The sequence below is a fragment of the Astatotilapia calliptera genome, chromosome 16 (assembly GCF_900246225.1).
Source record: "Astatotilapia calliptera chromosome 16, fAstCal1.2, whole genome shotgun sequence".
Taxonomy (NCBI): Eukaryota; Metazoa; Chordata; class Actinopteri; order Cichliformes; family Cichlidae; genus Astatotilapia; species Astatotilapia calliptera.
In genome coordinates, this window is record NC_039317.1 from 18,396,582 (window position 1) to 18,413,778 (window position 17,197).

At 42.1% G+C, this 17,197-nt stretch overlaps 1 protein-coding gene across 3 annotated transcripts in view; it reads left to right on the forward strand.

Moving 5' to 3' along the window:
* Nucleotides 1-6,132: 6,132 nt before the first annotated feature.
* The window catches only part of LOC113007666 (FERM, ARHGEF and pleckstrin domain-containing protein 1), a 59,436-nt gene continuing 48,371 nt past the window's right edge, over nt 6,133-17,197 (forward strand). For 2 of the 3 annotated variants that reach the window (XM_026144457.1, XM_026144459.1), the window contains exons 1-2: nt 6,133-6,650; nt 9,817-10,023. In XM_026144457.1, coding sequence (XP_026000242.1) covers nt 9,844-10,023 — 180 coding nt within the window. In that variant the 5' untranslated portion in view covers nt 6,133-6,650; nt 9,817-9,843. The remainder of the gene's footprint in view (nt 6,651-9,816; nt 10,024-17,197) is intronic. The other variant, XM_026144458.1, reaches the window with a different exon arrangement.

Genomic DNA, 17,197 nt, shown 5'->3' on the forward strand with positions numbered 1-17,197 from the left:
ATTTTTCATTTTCATACTTACTAGGTCAAACTAATCCCAAACAGCTAGGAGGAAGTTTAAGACTGGATGCATTTTTCATGTTGTTCTCATGCAGATAAATACATTTCTGACTGATGGGATGTCTGCAAAAGCTTTGGAACTAATCACAAATTACCCAGTGCAACTATTGCAACAGAAAGGCCCTGACTGGGTAGTAGGAGAGAAACCAGGCATTATAAGATATTGTGGTCATGAACCAGGAGATGGTGAGGATTTGTAGACCAATGATCAGGGACACCTCTGAGTGAAGTCTAGTTGGCAGGTAGAGGAATTACCCTGGATGATTATCTTATCTAACTCTAATCTAATTCTATATGTTTGTGTTTTTTTCTCGTCACTCTCCCACAGAGCAAACAGTCACAGCAGATGGCTGTCCTTCCTAAGCTTTATTCGCCGGGAGCTCTTTTTCAAAGAGTTTTTTCTCCCCTTTCTGTCGCCATATGCATGCTCATAGGGGATTCTCTATAGACGTAAATAACAGAAAAAAATACAGATTGTGGTCTTAACAAAGGGGGGTCTTCTATTTGAGCTCCACATGTTTTTGTGTATGTCTGTTAGGCATACATTTTCTGCCATTATGAATGACTCCCAATGTCCTTAATTGTGCTTTTTCATCTTCAGAAGAGTAATGACCACAAGAGATTAGTCTATTAAGAACACTAAGTGCTAGGAAGTGTGTGAATGTTTCACTACCACCAAATAAGATGTGGGTAATGTTAAAAATGTAAGTAATTTGCGCGTGCACACTTTCTGCTTTTTTCCTGAAATTTTCCAATATTCAGTAAATTTAAATATCAATTACATTCATTTATACAACAGCTGAAGGATTTTGAGTATTTCTAGTTTGCATCAACACACACTCAGCATAAGCACAGCCAAATATAGTATGTAAATTGGACAAAAACAAATTTATGGGCCTGTGGTTAATGTCGGGGACAGACTCTCTCCTGTGTGTTTCAGTGGAGGGGATCATTTATATCTTAATTCACTCAAGTAGAACTGTAACAGTAATAACATCTGTTTAATCCTGATGCTTTTGCACATTCACGGCAGTAGGAGAAGCATTTTTTTTTTTAAAATCTGTCTGTTACCTGTCTTTTCCCTTTTTGTTTCTTCTTTAAATAGAGCATGTGAAGAGGCTCCCTCCTGCTGGTTTCCCTCTCTTCTAGAGGTGGAGAACACAGTAGGAGCTGTGTGTAGAGGAGGAAGTCTTGGATAGTCACTCTCTGAACAAAACAGATTTCCCTCCCTCTGCTTTATCAACTGTAACAACTCCATGTGTCTCTTCAGTACAGAAAAGATCTAAAATGTCTTAATATAAATGTGATTTTTAACACCAAAATATCTTAATATTCAGATTCTGATTGAGATCAAAAGGGTATAACTGCTTTTTCTTTGAATATAATTCACAAAGCATGGAAAATCCTAAAAGAGTAACAACCACAGCTGTTGAAACACACATTTCATGAGGGATTCACTCAATTTCAAATATCATCCAAACAGCGATGATGCCTTACGAGAGCTGCAGGAGGCAAATGTGCACTCTAGATAAAAAAAAAAAGCATACAAGTTGCTGATTTACAAAGATTCCTGCTGTAATTACATGAATCAAGTGGTTGTAATTTTCATGCTGCATATATAATCTGCACAGCCCTGTCACATATGCATCCACAGATACAGAGAGTATTGTTTGTTTGGATTTTTTCTCTTTTTTTAGAACAAAAAATGAAATAAAATAAAAGCAACTGGGACATTTACTACGCTTCAAGCAGCACAGGCAGGTTTATTTTAAGCAGCTGAACAGTAGTTAGTACTCTAGACACAGAAATGTGTGTGTGTGTGTGTGTGTGTGTGTGTGTGTGTGTGTGTGTGTGTGTGTGTGTGTGTGTGTGTGTGTGTGGAACACTGGCAGTTGGAGAAATGTGAAAGTGTAGCTCTAATGACCTGGTATTTAAAGTCGGTGGGAAATGGTGACAGGAGTATGCTGCACACAGACCAAAATACATCTTCAGGGAAAGATATTGTGTGAAAATGTTTTAGATTTTGAATAGAGCCCTGGGTTACATCATGTCAGCCTACCCTGTTTAATTATGAAATTATTCCACTCTGTACCCCATACTTTACTTTCTTTGTGGGGCTCCACACAAACTGTGCTGGAATAAAGAATAAATAGTACACAGCAGGAATAAGTACCAAACAGGAGAAATATATGCAATCAAGAGAGATATATACAAAACAAGAAAAAGGCACACATTGGAGATCAACTTTCAAAGTGCTTTGAAGTATTGCAAAGAAGAAGAGTTGGTCAGAACAGAGTGCGTGTGTGAGTGGTCTGAGTGATGGGAGTTACGCAGACCATGGATCAGATTGGTGAGATGAGGGGGCAGGGGTGAGGGTGGAGGCACAGTGTTTGTTGACAGTGGGAATGGCCCAGGGGAAGAAGTTTTTTGTGAGCCTGGAGGTGTAGGACCTGATTGCCCTAAGGCACTGACTAGAGGGGCAGTGCCTCAGGGTGTCCTGCACCTCACCCTCTAATGAGGATCTGACGATGTCCTCCAGAGGTGGCAGACAGCAGCCAATGATTTTTGGGGCTGTGTTAAATTACCCTCCTGTTCTTAGTAGTGGCCCCTGTGTACTAAACACCCAGGCACTAGGAGAGCACGCTCTCCACTGAGGAGCAGCAGAAGGCCAGCAGCAGCTTCAAGGTTATTCTTCCTCAGAACACTGCTGGGCCTTCTTTACCAGGGCATTAATGGTGTGGATCCAGTTGATGTCAGCGGAGATGTGGGCGCCCAGAAACCTGATATTGAAGACAGATTCCACCCATTCCCCATTTATAATTAGAGAGGAGTGGACCTGTCTATGCCTCCTGAAGGCCATTATGAGTTCTTTTGTTTAAAGGACTTACCTGCAAACACAAAAGTTTAAGTTGTATCTACAAGCTTTAACTTGATACTAATTTAAGACTTACATGGTAAATTCACACCGTGTCTTATCAGAGTGCCAATTTGTACAGCATTCTATCCTGTTGTGAATGATCTCTTCACTTGTCTTTACAAATCTTAATGATATATGTACACACAGTCCTGTGATAAAACGTACACACAGTTCTTTGAAAAACTAAGTACTCCATGATTGTAGAACCACCGTTGCAGCAATAACTTGAAGTGATTGCTTTCCACATTGCTGTGGAAGTATTTTGGATCACTCTTGAGTGGATTCATTTATGCACAGCTCTCTTAAGGTATTTTGGTCAGGTTGAGGTCTGGACTTTAACTGGGCCACTGCAACACCTTCATTCTGTTCTCTTGAAAACATCATGCTGTGCATCGTGACCAAACATCTCCACTTTGGTCTTGTCTGTACAAAGGACATTTTTCCAGAAGACTTCTTTTTAGAGAGAAGAACGTTTTTCCTGACAACGCTTCCAAACAAGCCATCCTTGTTCAGGCTTCTTCTAACTGCAAATGTGTAATGAAGTGATCCTTATATAGCACTTTTCTGCTCTGATTAAGCACTTATTATTTATTTTACTGCAGCTGCTTATGCATACATTTTTTGTACAGCTGGTTGAGGATGATGCAGGTATTTATGTCTATCAGTGGGTGGGAGGCTCGTATTGTTACATCACTTTTATTTGGTAGATCCAGTTTATCCATAAGATCTTGATATAAGGGCTACTAACAACATATGTGCATGACCCCATTTGAACCTAGATGTGACATATTTGTTTTCATTTTCCCAGTATATGTTTTTTTTTTTTTATTAGCATTCCGGGAAACCAGTCAAATGTAAAGTCGGCTGAATGAAAAATTGTCATATAATGAATAGATATTATGTAAAACTTTTGTGTGCAGTGTTTCCCCACCCAGCAGTGACTATAAGTTGACTTAATGATTTCATTTGCTATTGCATAACTGGATAAGAGATCACTAAGAACATGGCCCCAAATCTTGATTGCTTACATAACTAATCCAAAGCAGCATTGTCTCTGGTCTGTTTATTCTTTCTCGCTTGTTTTCACGCTCTTGCCGAAATGTTAATCTTTGCCTCAGTTCCAACACGGTGCCTCCAGAGAGCCTCTGAAGCTGCCAAGACACCAAGTGTAATTTCTCCATCTTCAGTCCCACACCGCTAAAGCGTAGGAGACTTCCTTTCCTGCCAATGAGAAGGTGGGCGAGCAGCAGACATGAAAAAGAGGCAAGGAGAAGAAAAAACTGTTTTGGTCGTTCACCGCAGTCCTTGCCTTTTATCTCTGTCCCTGGACCCAATAGCATACACAGAGGCGTGGGCGATGTGGAGGCCCGGGCCCAAGCCAAAGCCCCAGGCCACTCTGCATAAAAAGAGAGGGAAGGAGGGCATACAAGGCAGTGAACAGTTGGCAATGATTACATAATGTGAGCAATCGACTGTTCATAAACCGACTGATTAAACCAGAGGTTTCTCTTAATCTGACTTGTCCGTCATTATTAGAGTCACAAAGTCAGTGGTAGTTGGCTTGTTAGTATCATCGCTGGACACTTTCAGGGACCACTGGCCAAGTAATTTATCAGTGATACTACTGGGTGCACTAGCATTTACTACAGTAGTTAGGCCAAGCAGTTTTTATAGGGATGACAAAGATGAGACCACTGCTTATTATTCCTTTATTTATCCAGGTAAAAAAAATCTCATTGAGATTAAAAATCTCATTTCCAAGAGAGACCTGGCATCACTTATATTGCTATGACACAAAAACTGATGTTTTTGTTCTGCCTGAAAAATTGTGGGCTTGATCATCAGTTTTTTTGTCAGTTGCTCTCATGATTAGATTTGATTTTATAGTGCAGATTCACACTTTAAAGCATGTTACAGTATTGCAGTGTAAAGACACCACAGTATTAAAGCAAAAACCCCCTACAATTAAACAATCCCAGGCAATACACCACTTGGCGATCGCTGGACTGGACATCTCTCAGAGGCTGTTTGTCCAAAGACCTGCCTAATGCCTTTTTTGATATTGTCTGGTTTAAATAACATTTGTTCTGAATACATGCCATGAGTTTAACAAAGTAGTAGAAGAGTTCAGAAATGCATTAGCATTGCAGATCTCTGCTTGGATATCACAGAAACTGAATAAAATCTGAACTTGGACACAAGGAAATCAGCATGATGCCAAGTTAATATCTTAGCATCTTTTTCTTTGTTTTTGATGGTGACACAACTACACCTTTGACTCATTTTCAGTTTACATCCTTACACACACTGTTATGCATTCACTGAAGGATTAATGGGGGGGGGTTTCCAAACATGTGTCCATGATTATGGCCTTTTGTATTTCGTCTGCATTTCACTTTATGGCAAACTTATCTGGACCTCAGGTAAACTGCAGGGTTTTGGTTTTTACATAGGTGATGCAGAATACAGTAGTTTGATAAAAGAGAACATTGCCTTACAGAAATGTCCTTGAGCTAAGAGTCTCTGGCAAACTCTAGAGGATGCTGTTGCATATGATGCTGTTGCACGACCAACCTCTGTCCTTAGATCAGTGACTCTCTATTTCCAAAAATAAGATAGTAAGTGAGCAGACCACACACAGTACACACAACCGGGAGGAAACAGAGGGTAGGACATTACCACTTCCACTTTTTATTTAACAAAAGAGTACCTGTTTCAATACATGCTGACATTGCTTAGTACTGCTTTTTTCTTCTTCTTTTTTAAATTCTTGTGATTGTTTACCCTTTCAATTTTCCTGGTGCCTGAGGCAAATACATAAACAACTGTATAACACACATAAGGAAGAAAACAGTGAGTTTGAAATCACAACAACTTTAAAGTGGAAATATAATCCAGCACATACCCATTAAGCAGTAACCTTCGAGGTAACTTCCGGGATTGCTCCCTAAAGCTTCCCTGCTGGTCCTCTAACGTTTCCACAAACGTGACCTTGGTTTACCAAAGTGGTTTGCGCCACTATAGTGTAACTACTGTAACTATAGGACCACTGCAGTGTAACTATAGTGCAACTATTTTATATAAAAATAATGTAACTACATGATGTAACTATCTATAATGTCACTATAGTACAACTTTTGTTACTTAAGCAATAGTTACACTATAGCGCCACTATAACCATATTGTAACCATAGTGTAGCTATAGCTATAGTGGTACAACGCCAGTGGGTTACCCGTATCACCGACTGTGAAGAAAATAATACATTTAAGGATGTTTTCGCACTCTCTTGGTAAATGTAAGTCTTATCTTAACTTCTAAAGTTTGAATGCAGTGTTTTGTTTTGTTTTACAGCAGCTGCCGCTGGGTGGTGCTGTTGCTCCTCGGTGTGCAGCTGCTGTTCGGAAGGTGGAGGTGCTGCTGCACCTCCTTCATTGTCTGAGTGAATTCAGCAGGAGTGGATCCGTCGCTCGGTTCAATGTAATCCCGTCTCTCCCCGGCTCACTCACTCAGTCGTCCGCCATGGCGACCGCAGGAAGCCTCCTGATCGCTGCGAGCTGTGTCTAAAACTCATCTGGGATTCATTTTCCCCCAATTTTTCCGGACGTGGATGTAGTCTTCCCCTTCAGCAGGGAAATACTTTCGTGTGGACAAGCCCGCATTTCGAGACACGGGGGTAAGAATCGTGCAGCCCGAGTCCTCTCTCTCACTGTGCTCTTTAAGGGAAGTGATTCAACTTGTTTGAGGAGATTAGGGTTAAGTCTTGGGAGTATCTTTCCCGTGTTGTTTCGTGATGCTGGATTTCGAAGGTGGGGAATAACTATCACTCCGTGTGAAAAATCCTTCTATGTTGCTAGGGACTGTCCTTTCTGTCCCTGCAGTGTGGCTTGCATTGCACAGATATACCTTAGCAGTATGTGCAGACGCCGCAGTCGTTGGGGGTTCCGTTTCTCTGAGACGATCCATGCACGCTCTGTGACATTTAAAAGATTGCAAAGATCAAACAGTGCCGGGGTGTGTGCATTTAGCAGTTTCCAGAGGCTGTCCAGGTGGGTCCGAGCAATGCGTTAATGTCACATGTACTGTACTGGCTGATAATGTCCCGAGGATTACAGCAGCCTGCTCTATTAACCTACATTATATTTATGGTGTGACCACACTTCAGACTCCATGAGCTGAGTCTACAGTGACTGTAGCATTCGAGTCATTGAGACTCTTTTGCATATCCCTTAGTTACACGTATCCTGTTGGTTGTCATTCCTTTCACTTAATGGACATGTCACATTGCCAGCAGTACAGTAAGAACTTAAAGCCTTTCAGGCAATGCCAGCCACACCCATGTATCAGTGTCGATTGCGAAACACAGAAGAAATTGAGCTCTGTTTTTTTGTTATGCAGCTTCTCTCAGGTAGACAGCCTCTGGCCATTCAGCTGTCATTAAAGGATTCCAGCTGTGCAGTTGTGGACTTCATCTAGGGGCCCCTGCGTGCCTCTGCGCACAGAGGAGCCACTGTTACAACGCTGGACTCTCAATAAGCCAGCAGTCACAGCTAAACATTACAGGCTTGTGTGGAATTTCAAGCAAACAAGTTCAAAGGCAGGGAGGTTTACCCTGAGAAACACTCAGGGGTCTGCAAATGTCCCTTTTGGCATTGTATGCTGGACGAGTACGCTTTGTGTCACTTTCTAGCCCTGGGAACAAGGCCATCTGTACTACTGCCTGTTTTTGTGTTTGTTTGGTCCTGTGTTACCTATTCAGAGAGGCGCACAGACCCGGAGTCATGACTGGTTGATTCATGATGCTTGGTGCAGGGGAGGGTACGTGCTGACTGAAATAATCAGAGTCTACTCTTTCACTGCCCTCTGTTTCACTGGTGCCTTGTTTGAAGAGTGTCCGGTTACGTGGCGTGCATGTGCAGGTCATGCAAGCCATGAATTTACAGAGTTGACATAATACGCTTGCCAATAATCAAGAGCCAGGGCCACCGAGCGGTGACAGCCACTCGGATCAAGTGTCAAAAAGAACTGGGCTTGATTAGGGGAAAATATGCTCGTTTCCATTCAGACTGCCCCGGTGGCAGCTTTTAGGTCTGTTTTTGATCAGCCCAAGGGAGCGTGCACTTTAACTGGAATACAGCAACATCTCTCACCCACTGCGCTGTGATGACAGTGTACAGGCAGGTGAAAATGATACAACATGGTCCCCAAAGTCTTATAACAGAGAACTCAAAGATGAACTTTCCTGATTAATTGCATTACAAAGTGTCCTTTACTTTTTTAGCCTTTTACCACAATACATCTGGACAGAATGGCCTTGACAGCCTTAACAATCACTTGACAGAGAATTGGTTTCCTATTCAATCAGTCATTCCTCAAGTAAAACTGCCTTTTTCCTGTTTTCTTGTTTCCTTTCTCTTTCTTGTAAATAATATCTGTTTATCTTTGGTCGCTTGTCACAGTTTTCTATCACCCAGCCGACTGATTTTTCAATCAGTCAGCAATCATCAATTAAAAAAATAAAATTACAGTCAGCAGACCTACTAGCCATCGATCCCTACACCATCATCGCACAGAATTTACAGTGTCCACTGTCCTCGGGCTATATTCTCCACACACTCTACTGGATTACATTATCCACTCCTTTGAAATGCCTTATTCAGCTCTCAGCTTAAACTTGGCACCAGTCGTTCACCTCTGCTGCGGCTGAACAACTGCCCAGTGGCCTCGGTGCTCTGACGAACCACTCGGTGAGGTCTCGGGATGACATCAGCCTGCTGGAATGTGTAATGAAGAGAGAATTAAGCAGGACAGCAGGGCCTAAGGGGATCTGGCTGTAGATACATGGTGGCGGGGTGGGGAATGGGGGGGGGGGATAGTGGCCTGATCAAGTGTCAACCCGAAATGAATCCATGACTTTGTCCAAAACATTCAGCCATCTGGGAGAGTCATTGACTGAGTGATACTGCAGATTTTCCCACATTCCAGATGCACCTCAGCTCTTTCTGGTTTTGGATGTAAACCTCCAGCACTGGATGCTTTGTAGCGATGGTACCCATCATTTATATTTGTCATGTTAGTTACTTTCTGTGGCCTGTTGAAGCCATTCATCTATTAGTTATGGATTGGAAAGAGCCTGGTTGCACGAATTGGATGTTTTCCCTTTGCCATCATGGGCTTCTTCCCGCAGCCAAAAGGCATTCGTGTTATGTTAATTGGTGGATGTGAGAGTGAACAGTTGCCTGTCTTTGTGTTAGCTCTGATTGGCTAGTGACTTGTCCGAGGTGTACCCCATCTCTTTCCCTGCTTGCCCAATGACAGCTGAATTGGGTAAGTGGAAAGAAATCGATGTACGTTATCTGTTATCTCTACTTTAAACCTGCAGTTTATTGATAACCGATCCAATATAGTTATTTCATCATCTGGAGTGTTTTCGGTTAATTCCTATTACTCTGGGTTTATTCTACTTCTTCCCCAAATCAACTGTCATTCTACCGGCTCTTTGATTTTTACACTCTAGCCTCATGATTCATTTGTTAAATCAAATTAGGGCTGCCTGATTTGTGCTTTGAAATCAAGAACTTGCCTCACTCTTTTTTTAGATTAATTGGGTCTCCCACTGGCAACAATTATCAGCCATTAGCAGCGAGTGCAAATACTGCATTTGCAATTACTGTGTTTTGTGTGACATGAAAGGTCGTGCAGCCCGTCCTCTGGGAGCCGATGCAGACATTGGGCTGTACTGCACATACATCGCTGACGCTGTGAGACGGGAGTTTCAGATTTTTACCCTTTAGGTTGAATATGTTTTTCTGTGCTTGACTTCTGTCTTGCCCTTGATGCAGGCTGAGCAGTGAGCAGTGCAGCACACCATGGCAGAGCCAGACCCAGACACAATCTCCTCTGGCGCAGGGCAGCGCCTCGGAGCTCCGGAGACCCTTGGCATCAGTACGTTAGATCCCGGGCACAGACCTCCGGCCATGCCCCCCGGACGACACGTCACCGTCAGGGTCCGTATGCTGGATGACACAGAGGAGCTTTTCGACATCTCGGTGAGTCATTATCGTTTTTCTTGTTGTTGAACAGGACTTTTCATTATCGCACCGTGGCCAAGAAGCATTTCCCCGATTCCAGCTGCAGTCTGGTAACAGGTTGGCATGGTAACTGCATGTTGAATGAAACTGGATGGATCTTAGTAATGTCAGGGTTCCTCCAGTTTATTGTGGGTTATTCAATTTCTGCTCACTCTTTCCTAATCTCCCAAAGTGTTTCAAATCTGCTCTACAGCTGTCGCTATTACTACACCACAATTATTCTTCTGCTGCCAGGGTTCTCAAAACGCAGCTCACGGGCCAGAGGTGGTCCTTGGAAATATTTTATGCCGCCCTTGGATGACAAGGAAAGGATGCACGATTCTACAGCTCACTCATGGAGAGTTCATGCCCATGCTATGATGTTGCACGACTGAACGAGACCAAGAGAGAGAAGCAGAGCAAAGCATCCCTGTTCTTAAAGCTTTCCAAACACTGGTGTTATCTTAGATAATTTAATGAAAGCAGATAGGTACAGACGAGAGAGACAAGAATATATCTTATTTGTCTTGTTTGAGCTCCCATTCGAATTCCATTCTTGACTTTAGGATTTAGAGGATTAACGTTCTCATCACATGGCTCTAAATTTGGACACAGTATGCGAAGGCGGATGTGCTAAAATTAGACACTAATTGCTAAGTGCCTTCTACTATCTGGTCACAATGCTTAAAATGCAAAAAAAAAAAAAAAAAGTAAAAACATATGTTCATTGTGTAGAGGAGAAAGAGAAAATACTGGTATTAGTCTGAGGATAGAGTAGAACAACGAGCTACATTCTGCGACCAGAAGCGTTTCCTCCCAAAACAGTGGAGCGAGATGAGTAGATAGTGAAAAGTAGTGATGGAGGGAAACAGATACAGCAGCAGCCACACAGGACCTGTTTAATGTGTATGAATTGACCCCGGCAGTGAAGTTGCTGAGCTTTACTGACAGTTAGTGCGTGTGCATTGCAGGGTGGCTGTGTCCTTTTGGCTGTTTCCCAAGGCAGTGTGGGTAAATGCAGTTCCTTAGGCAGTGCATGACTCTTAATCTTTCTAGAGGTGTCATATGTTCTTCTAATACTTAACGCTCACTAGGTTCTCCCAGTGAAATCCTGTTTAATTGCACACTTGTTTATGTCTACTTTTTTTTTTTGTACTAGTTTTTCTCACGCTAGTTTGTCAACTGCAATATCATCCAGCCGGTGATGCTTAAATTTGATATGAGTCTAGAGCAGGAGTGGAAGGGATTTTTTTTTTTAGTCCGCTTCAGGGCTTGCAATCTGTGGAAAACCTGCAATGGGAAACTCCGCTTACAAAGGTGATCTCAACCTCAGAGTTTAATACATTTTTTATGACGTTTCAGTGTCCCAAAGCTGTGTTTAACACTACTCTAACCGCCAAGGAGTACACACGCTGACACTTTGGATCTTCGGTGGTGAAAAAGAACATTAAACGACTAAATACTGTGCACTACAAGAAATATATGTAAGTGACCCTTTTTGCAAGGCCCTAAAATGTCCTTCATTATGTAGCTGAGCGGTTGTGATGGTGAGTTTGCAACGTTTTCTCGCCAAGCTGGCCTGAAACAAGCTGAGGCTGCGAATCAGGGGAGGGTAACAAAAGGCTCTCGCTAACAGAAAGCTTTATTCATGCTCAATTTAACACACATTATATCCTTTGTCACAAGTCAGTACTTGAGATAAAAAGCTCTGTGGCCTGAATGTTGTTTTTTGCCCAGAGGTATCAACAGAGAAGATATTTATCTCAGTCACTGGCTTGCATTCAGGGTGGAAAGATCTATTATATGTATAGACACATATACATACACACACATCTATTTATTTACTATGTACATATAGTTCAGTGAGTATGTTGAGCTTCTAAAAACAAAAGGTTACTTTATTATTTTCGAATTGCCAAGCAGTGTATACACTGATCAGTCACAACATTAAAATCATTGGAATTTAATAATATTATTTATCTCATTACATTGCAATGTTTAACTGGGAAATCTTGGGTGATTGGGGTTCACATGGGTATTATTTTGACATCTATCGCATTTCTAATGGTTCTTATGCAGCTCCTCTTACCAGTGGCACTCCCTGATGGCAGCAGTCTCCCACAGCAGGACAGTTTACTCCACCCCACAGCAAAATTGGTTCACGAATTACTCGAGAATTGTGACAAAGAACCGAAAGCTCACTTCATCCGGCCTCCAAACTCCCTACATCCCAATCAGGTCAAGCATCCACTTGAACGAGCCCAGTTCACAGAGTCCCCATTCCACACTCCACAGGACTCAAAGCACCAGCTGCCCACGTCCTCACAGGACACCAAAGGCTCCAAGTCCACGGCCCAATGAGTCAGAACCAGATTTAGCAGCATGAGGGAGACCTTTAAAACCTTAGAAAGGAGTTTTTACTGGAGTTGAGGTAAAGCAATTTTAAAGCACATTTAGTTGCCTGAAGCGAGTTGCTTTCTTTCAGCAGTAATTACAATTTGTTTCACCAAGTCGCAACCCAACTATCCCTGAGATACAGAAGACATATGTCAACTTTGTACACACTGTGCTGATGTTAATCTCTTCCCCGCAGCAGTGAAGTGAGATAGCTGCATGGTCTACAAAACACATCTGTCAAGCAATTATCCAGTCTTTTATTTCACAACAGGAACATGCAGCATTGTTCAGGAAGAGGCAACTCATCTCAGATGATTTTATTGTCAAAGTGATTCAAGGCAGGAATTTCTTTGGGGGGGGCGTCTCTTTAAGAAAACATAAAATGTCTAACCTCACCCTGTTACTGATACTGAAGGCTTCAGTTCCCGTTCCTCTGTTTGAGAGGGGTAAGTTTCCACCTCAGCGGGCAGAGTATCAGATGGTTGAGAAACAAAAAGGGGCCACAGAGCCTTCTCATGGGTCGCATACCATGCTGTGGCCTAGTTAGCACTCTGGCTGTGAACACTTGTGTTGATGCTGATAAAGTCTGGCTGCAAAAACCTGGACAGCGGTAGACTGGCCTCCTGAAACATGACTAAAATCTAGTCCATCGTTTTTGTTTAATTCCAAAAAAAGCAGAAGATTGAAGATAAAGTCGTTTTGGTTTAGATTCAGTGGGGCAGGAGAACAGACTGCCGTCTGGCCTTGCGTTCCTCGGGCTAACATACGCCGACACCGTGTGTACTGATGTTTTGATGCTTATGTTTGCTGATGGCTGGTGGAAGCTCTGCAGATTTTGTCCGTGAAGAGTGTTATTGCAGCATGCATTTAGCAGTTGGCATGTGGGGGAAGGGATGATGAAGGCAGAGTGGAGGAGAGTTATGTTCATTCCTGTGAATGAATGAAGGAGTTCAAATCCATCGGGCCAAACCTTTCTGCTAGAATAGCATCAGGTACAACCTTATATGGAATACATCTAATCTGATTCTGATTTAGCAAAACATTAGAAATTCAGACACATACCATCTCTCTCTCTCTTTCTATCATATTGCACTCCTACTGCTGGTCTTCCTCTCTCACTATAATGAGCCACTGAGGACTGCAGTCTGTCCTCTCCTGCCTTCACTTCACTTTGTCCATTACAGCCACAGCCCCTGTTAAAAGTCTACCTGCTGAGGCAAATCCTGAATTAATTAAATACAAACCTCTTAATCTCTATGCATTTTAATTCGCTTTCCATATGCGGTTTTTACTGCAATACTTTTTCTTTCCTAATAACTAATAACATCAACAGTACATACAGGTTTAGATTAAACCACGGCGTGCTTCTTATTCAAGCTAAGCATCACGCAAAACTGCTGAATAGACATGTTGTTCTTATTCCCCAGTGGATGAATACTTCTTATATTACGATCACCTGAATTCCACTCAGTCACCTCAGCTTCAAAGTATTCACTTAATCTGTGAGTATTGGAACAGTTACTACACTATGTTGGTGTTATTTGCTAATTTGCCAGTAAGCTGTGCGTTATCTGAGCAATTTCAATAGGCATGCTAGAAGTCTAGTTCAGTCTTGGTATTTTTACACATTACATCCTTAACAGATTCTGGCCCATATTGACATGATAGCATCACATAATCGCTGCAGTGTTTTTGGCTACACATCCATGATGAGAATCTCTTGTTCCACTACATCCCAGATGGGTTTACTTGGATGCTTTCATATTCAAGAAACCAGTTTAGGGTGATTTGGTCTTTGTGATCTGGATAGATCCATTACTACAAATTCTGATCCTTCCACTTGAAGGTCACAGCAGAAATGTAAGTTTTTCTTTTCTTCTATTGTCCAATTTTGCATTATAGACTCAGTTTTCTGTTCTTTGCTGAAATGAGTAGCATCTCGTGTGGTCTTCTGCTGCTGTACCAGATCGGTGTGCTCTTCTGCATACCTTGGTTGTAACACTTGGTTATTTGAGTTACTGTTGCCTTCCTATCAGCTCAAAGCAGTCTTGGCATTTTCCCCTTGACCTCTGACATCAATAAGGCATTTCCACCTAGAGAACTGCTGCTCACTGGATAGTTTCTGTTTTTTTGGACCACTCCCACACAGCCAGATGGTTGTGTGGGAGAATCCCAGCAGATCAGCAGTTTCTGAAAAACTCAGACCAGCCTGTCTGGCACCGTTAACCATGCCACATTCACGTTCGCCTTTCATCTCCATTCTGATGCTCGGTTTGAACTTCAGTAAGCCGCCTTCACCATGTTTACATACCCAAATGCATTGAACTGCAGCCATGTGATTGGCTGACTAGATATTTGCTTGACTGAGCAGTTGGACAAGTGTACCTAATAAAGTAGCCAGTGAATGTAGATTTACTGTCAAGGTCAAACCAATTCTATGATAATGTAACTGAACACCTTATCCAACATTGCACCGAGATCCACAGATCAGGGAATCAGTTGCTGTTACAGATTTCACACTCAAGGCGTAAAGCAGATGGCAACCTTGCCATGGAATAAACTTCTTCTTACCTTTAGATCAGCTTAATCAGTTCCCTGTTTTAAACAACTTTCAAAAACCCACCTGCATTGACAAGCTGTATAACATTATAACCATAGCCTTATAATTCTCTTTTCTTTTCCTCTCTTTATATATTTTGAAATGGTTTAATGCTGGCATTTTTGCAGATTTAATTTAAGGACCTTGTCATTCTGGTTTGGAAAAATGCTATAAAAATTAAGTTTATTGCTATTGTTGCCCAACACTGCGTCCTCTTGAGGTTTGAGCTGATTTATGTTACTTTTTTTTACTTCATACTCACTCTATCGCCCTTCTTTTCGACTTTTCAAAGCCCCGAGCTTTTGTACAATAGCAGAAAATGAGAACGTGGTGCAAAACACGGCGTGTTGTCGGTGAATCTCGGGGGTGTTGATGCATCAGAGTTTGAGCCATCAGTTTAGATTACAAATCAGTGGATGAAAGTAAACATGTTAATGAACACCCCACTGGTGTTCGGCGCTTCTCCTACCATTGTCTTAGGGTGGAAGCCTACTCCCTCCCTCCCCCAGTGAAACTCATTTCCCCACATGAAGCCACAGGGGGATAAAAATGAATCAATAAATAGGAATAATAAAATGAAATTACCTGATTTATGTGCCCTTGTTTCAGCACAGTGTGAGATCCTTGTTTTGCGGTCATTTGTGGTTGCACTAGCTTGTCTCATGATTTGTGCTTGTGTTTGCAAGTGTATGCATGTGTACATGTGTTTTTAGGGGAGGAGCAAAGAAGAAGATGTAGCACAACAGAAGAAGAGTGGCAAGGCTCTGTAGCCATTACCGGTATCCTGCAGAAGATGCTGCTGCCTGATTATCACGACGCTGTCTGAGAGCCTGTCAGTCTGACATATTTAAAGTTTACATAACTAAATAAGGATGCTGGATCCATCTCCACTCCTTTTTAGGCATCCTTTTAGTGTGAAATGATAAAAAATTAATCAAGAATGTTTCACTGAGTAGATTTTTTTATGCTAACTATGAACGCAGACATCTATATTTAACCTATTTTCTGTTGCTGGATGTGATTTCTCTCTCTCTCTCATCCTCTTAACTGAAAGTGTTCAGAGGAAACCGGGGAAGCAGGGGCCACCCGGGCTAAAAGAGGGCTGTGTCACAAAAGAGAGAACCTTCATTAGAACAAGCCTACTCTCACACCAGTCCAGAGGGCTTAGCATCATCCGGCCACTCTCCACTTTTCTCCCCATATGCTGTCACCCATTCATTGTGATGAGAAGCAATTAGAGGAGCTCTAGTGTGCCTTGTTGTCCGCTGAATGGCAATGAGGTCCTGACTTAATGAGCAGAAGCACGATAAAGGGCTTCTTTCAGCTCAGTCTTAAACAGCTTATGTATGGTTGTTCAGTGACTGACTGACCGGCAGTGAGGACAAGTACACACCTGTGGAGCGACGCCCAGATGCATATGGAGAGTCGAGTACCAGGGGTGCATAAATAGCTCCATTCTGAACATTGATCTTAATAAAAAGGAAGCAATGGGATTGGCAAATGCAGCACGTACCGATCAGCGTACTTATTAAATCTGACATTCAATCCACTGTCATTAGTGTACAATACAGCTAATTAATTGCACAAAGCCGTCCATTAGTCGTGGTGTTGTACTCACGTTATGAAGCTGTGGCGTGACGCATACGTTTTCTTAAATGTTTACCCATTAATAAAAAATGACAGTCATGGTAGTTTCAGTTTGGGGTTTCTTAGTGCATCAGTTGAATATCTTTTTCCACGAGCTGCTCGTTTGTTATGTATGCTGATAAGTTTTAAATATGCTAAATAAATCAAATAAAAAGCTACATTTTAAAAGCTGATTTCAAGACGGCTTTGCTCTCTACACAGAGAGCGTTGTTCAGCTGCATCCAACCAAAGCCTGCTGTGTGTTTGGTCAGTGCAAATGGACTATAAGAGGACTAAAAATGGAAACCATAAAACTTCTGGTACCAAGAATCTCCACCCTAATGGCTTATATACATTTGCTCTATCTCTTTAAAACAATTATGGTAATTTAATCATGCGGAGTCAGATACGAGGAAGCCCTAAAGCCTATACCAGTGCTGCCAATTTCAGATGACAGATTAGCCATACAGACCAAAAGGGAACGAATCTGAATCTATTTTAATATTTGAATAATCATTACAGGCACATTTT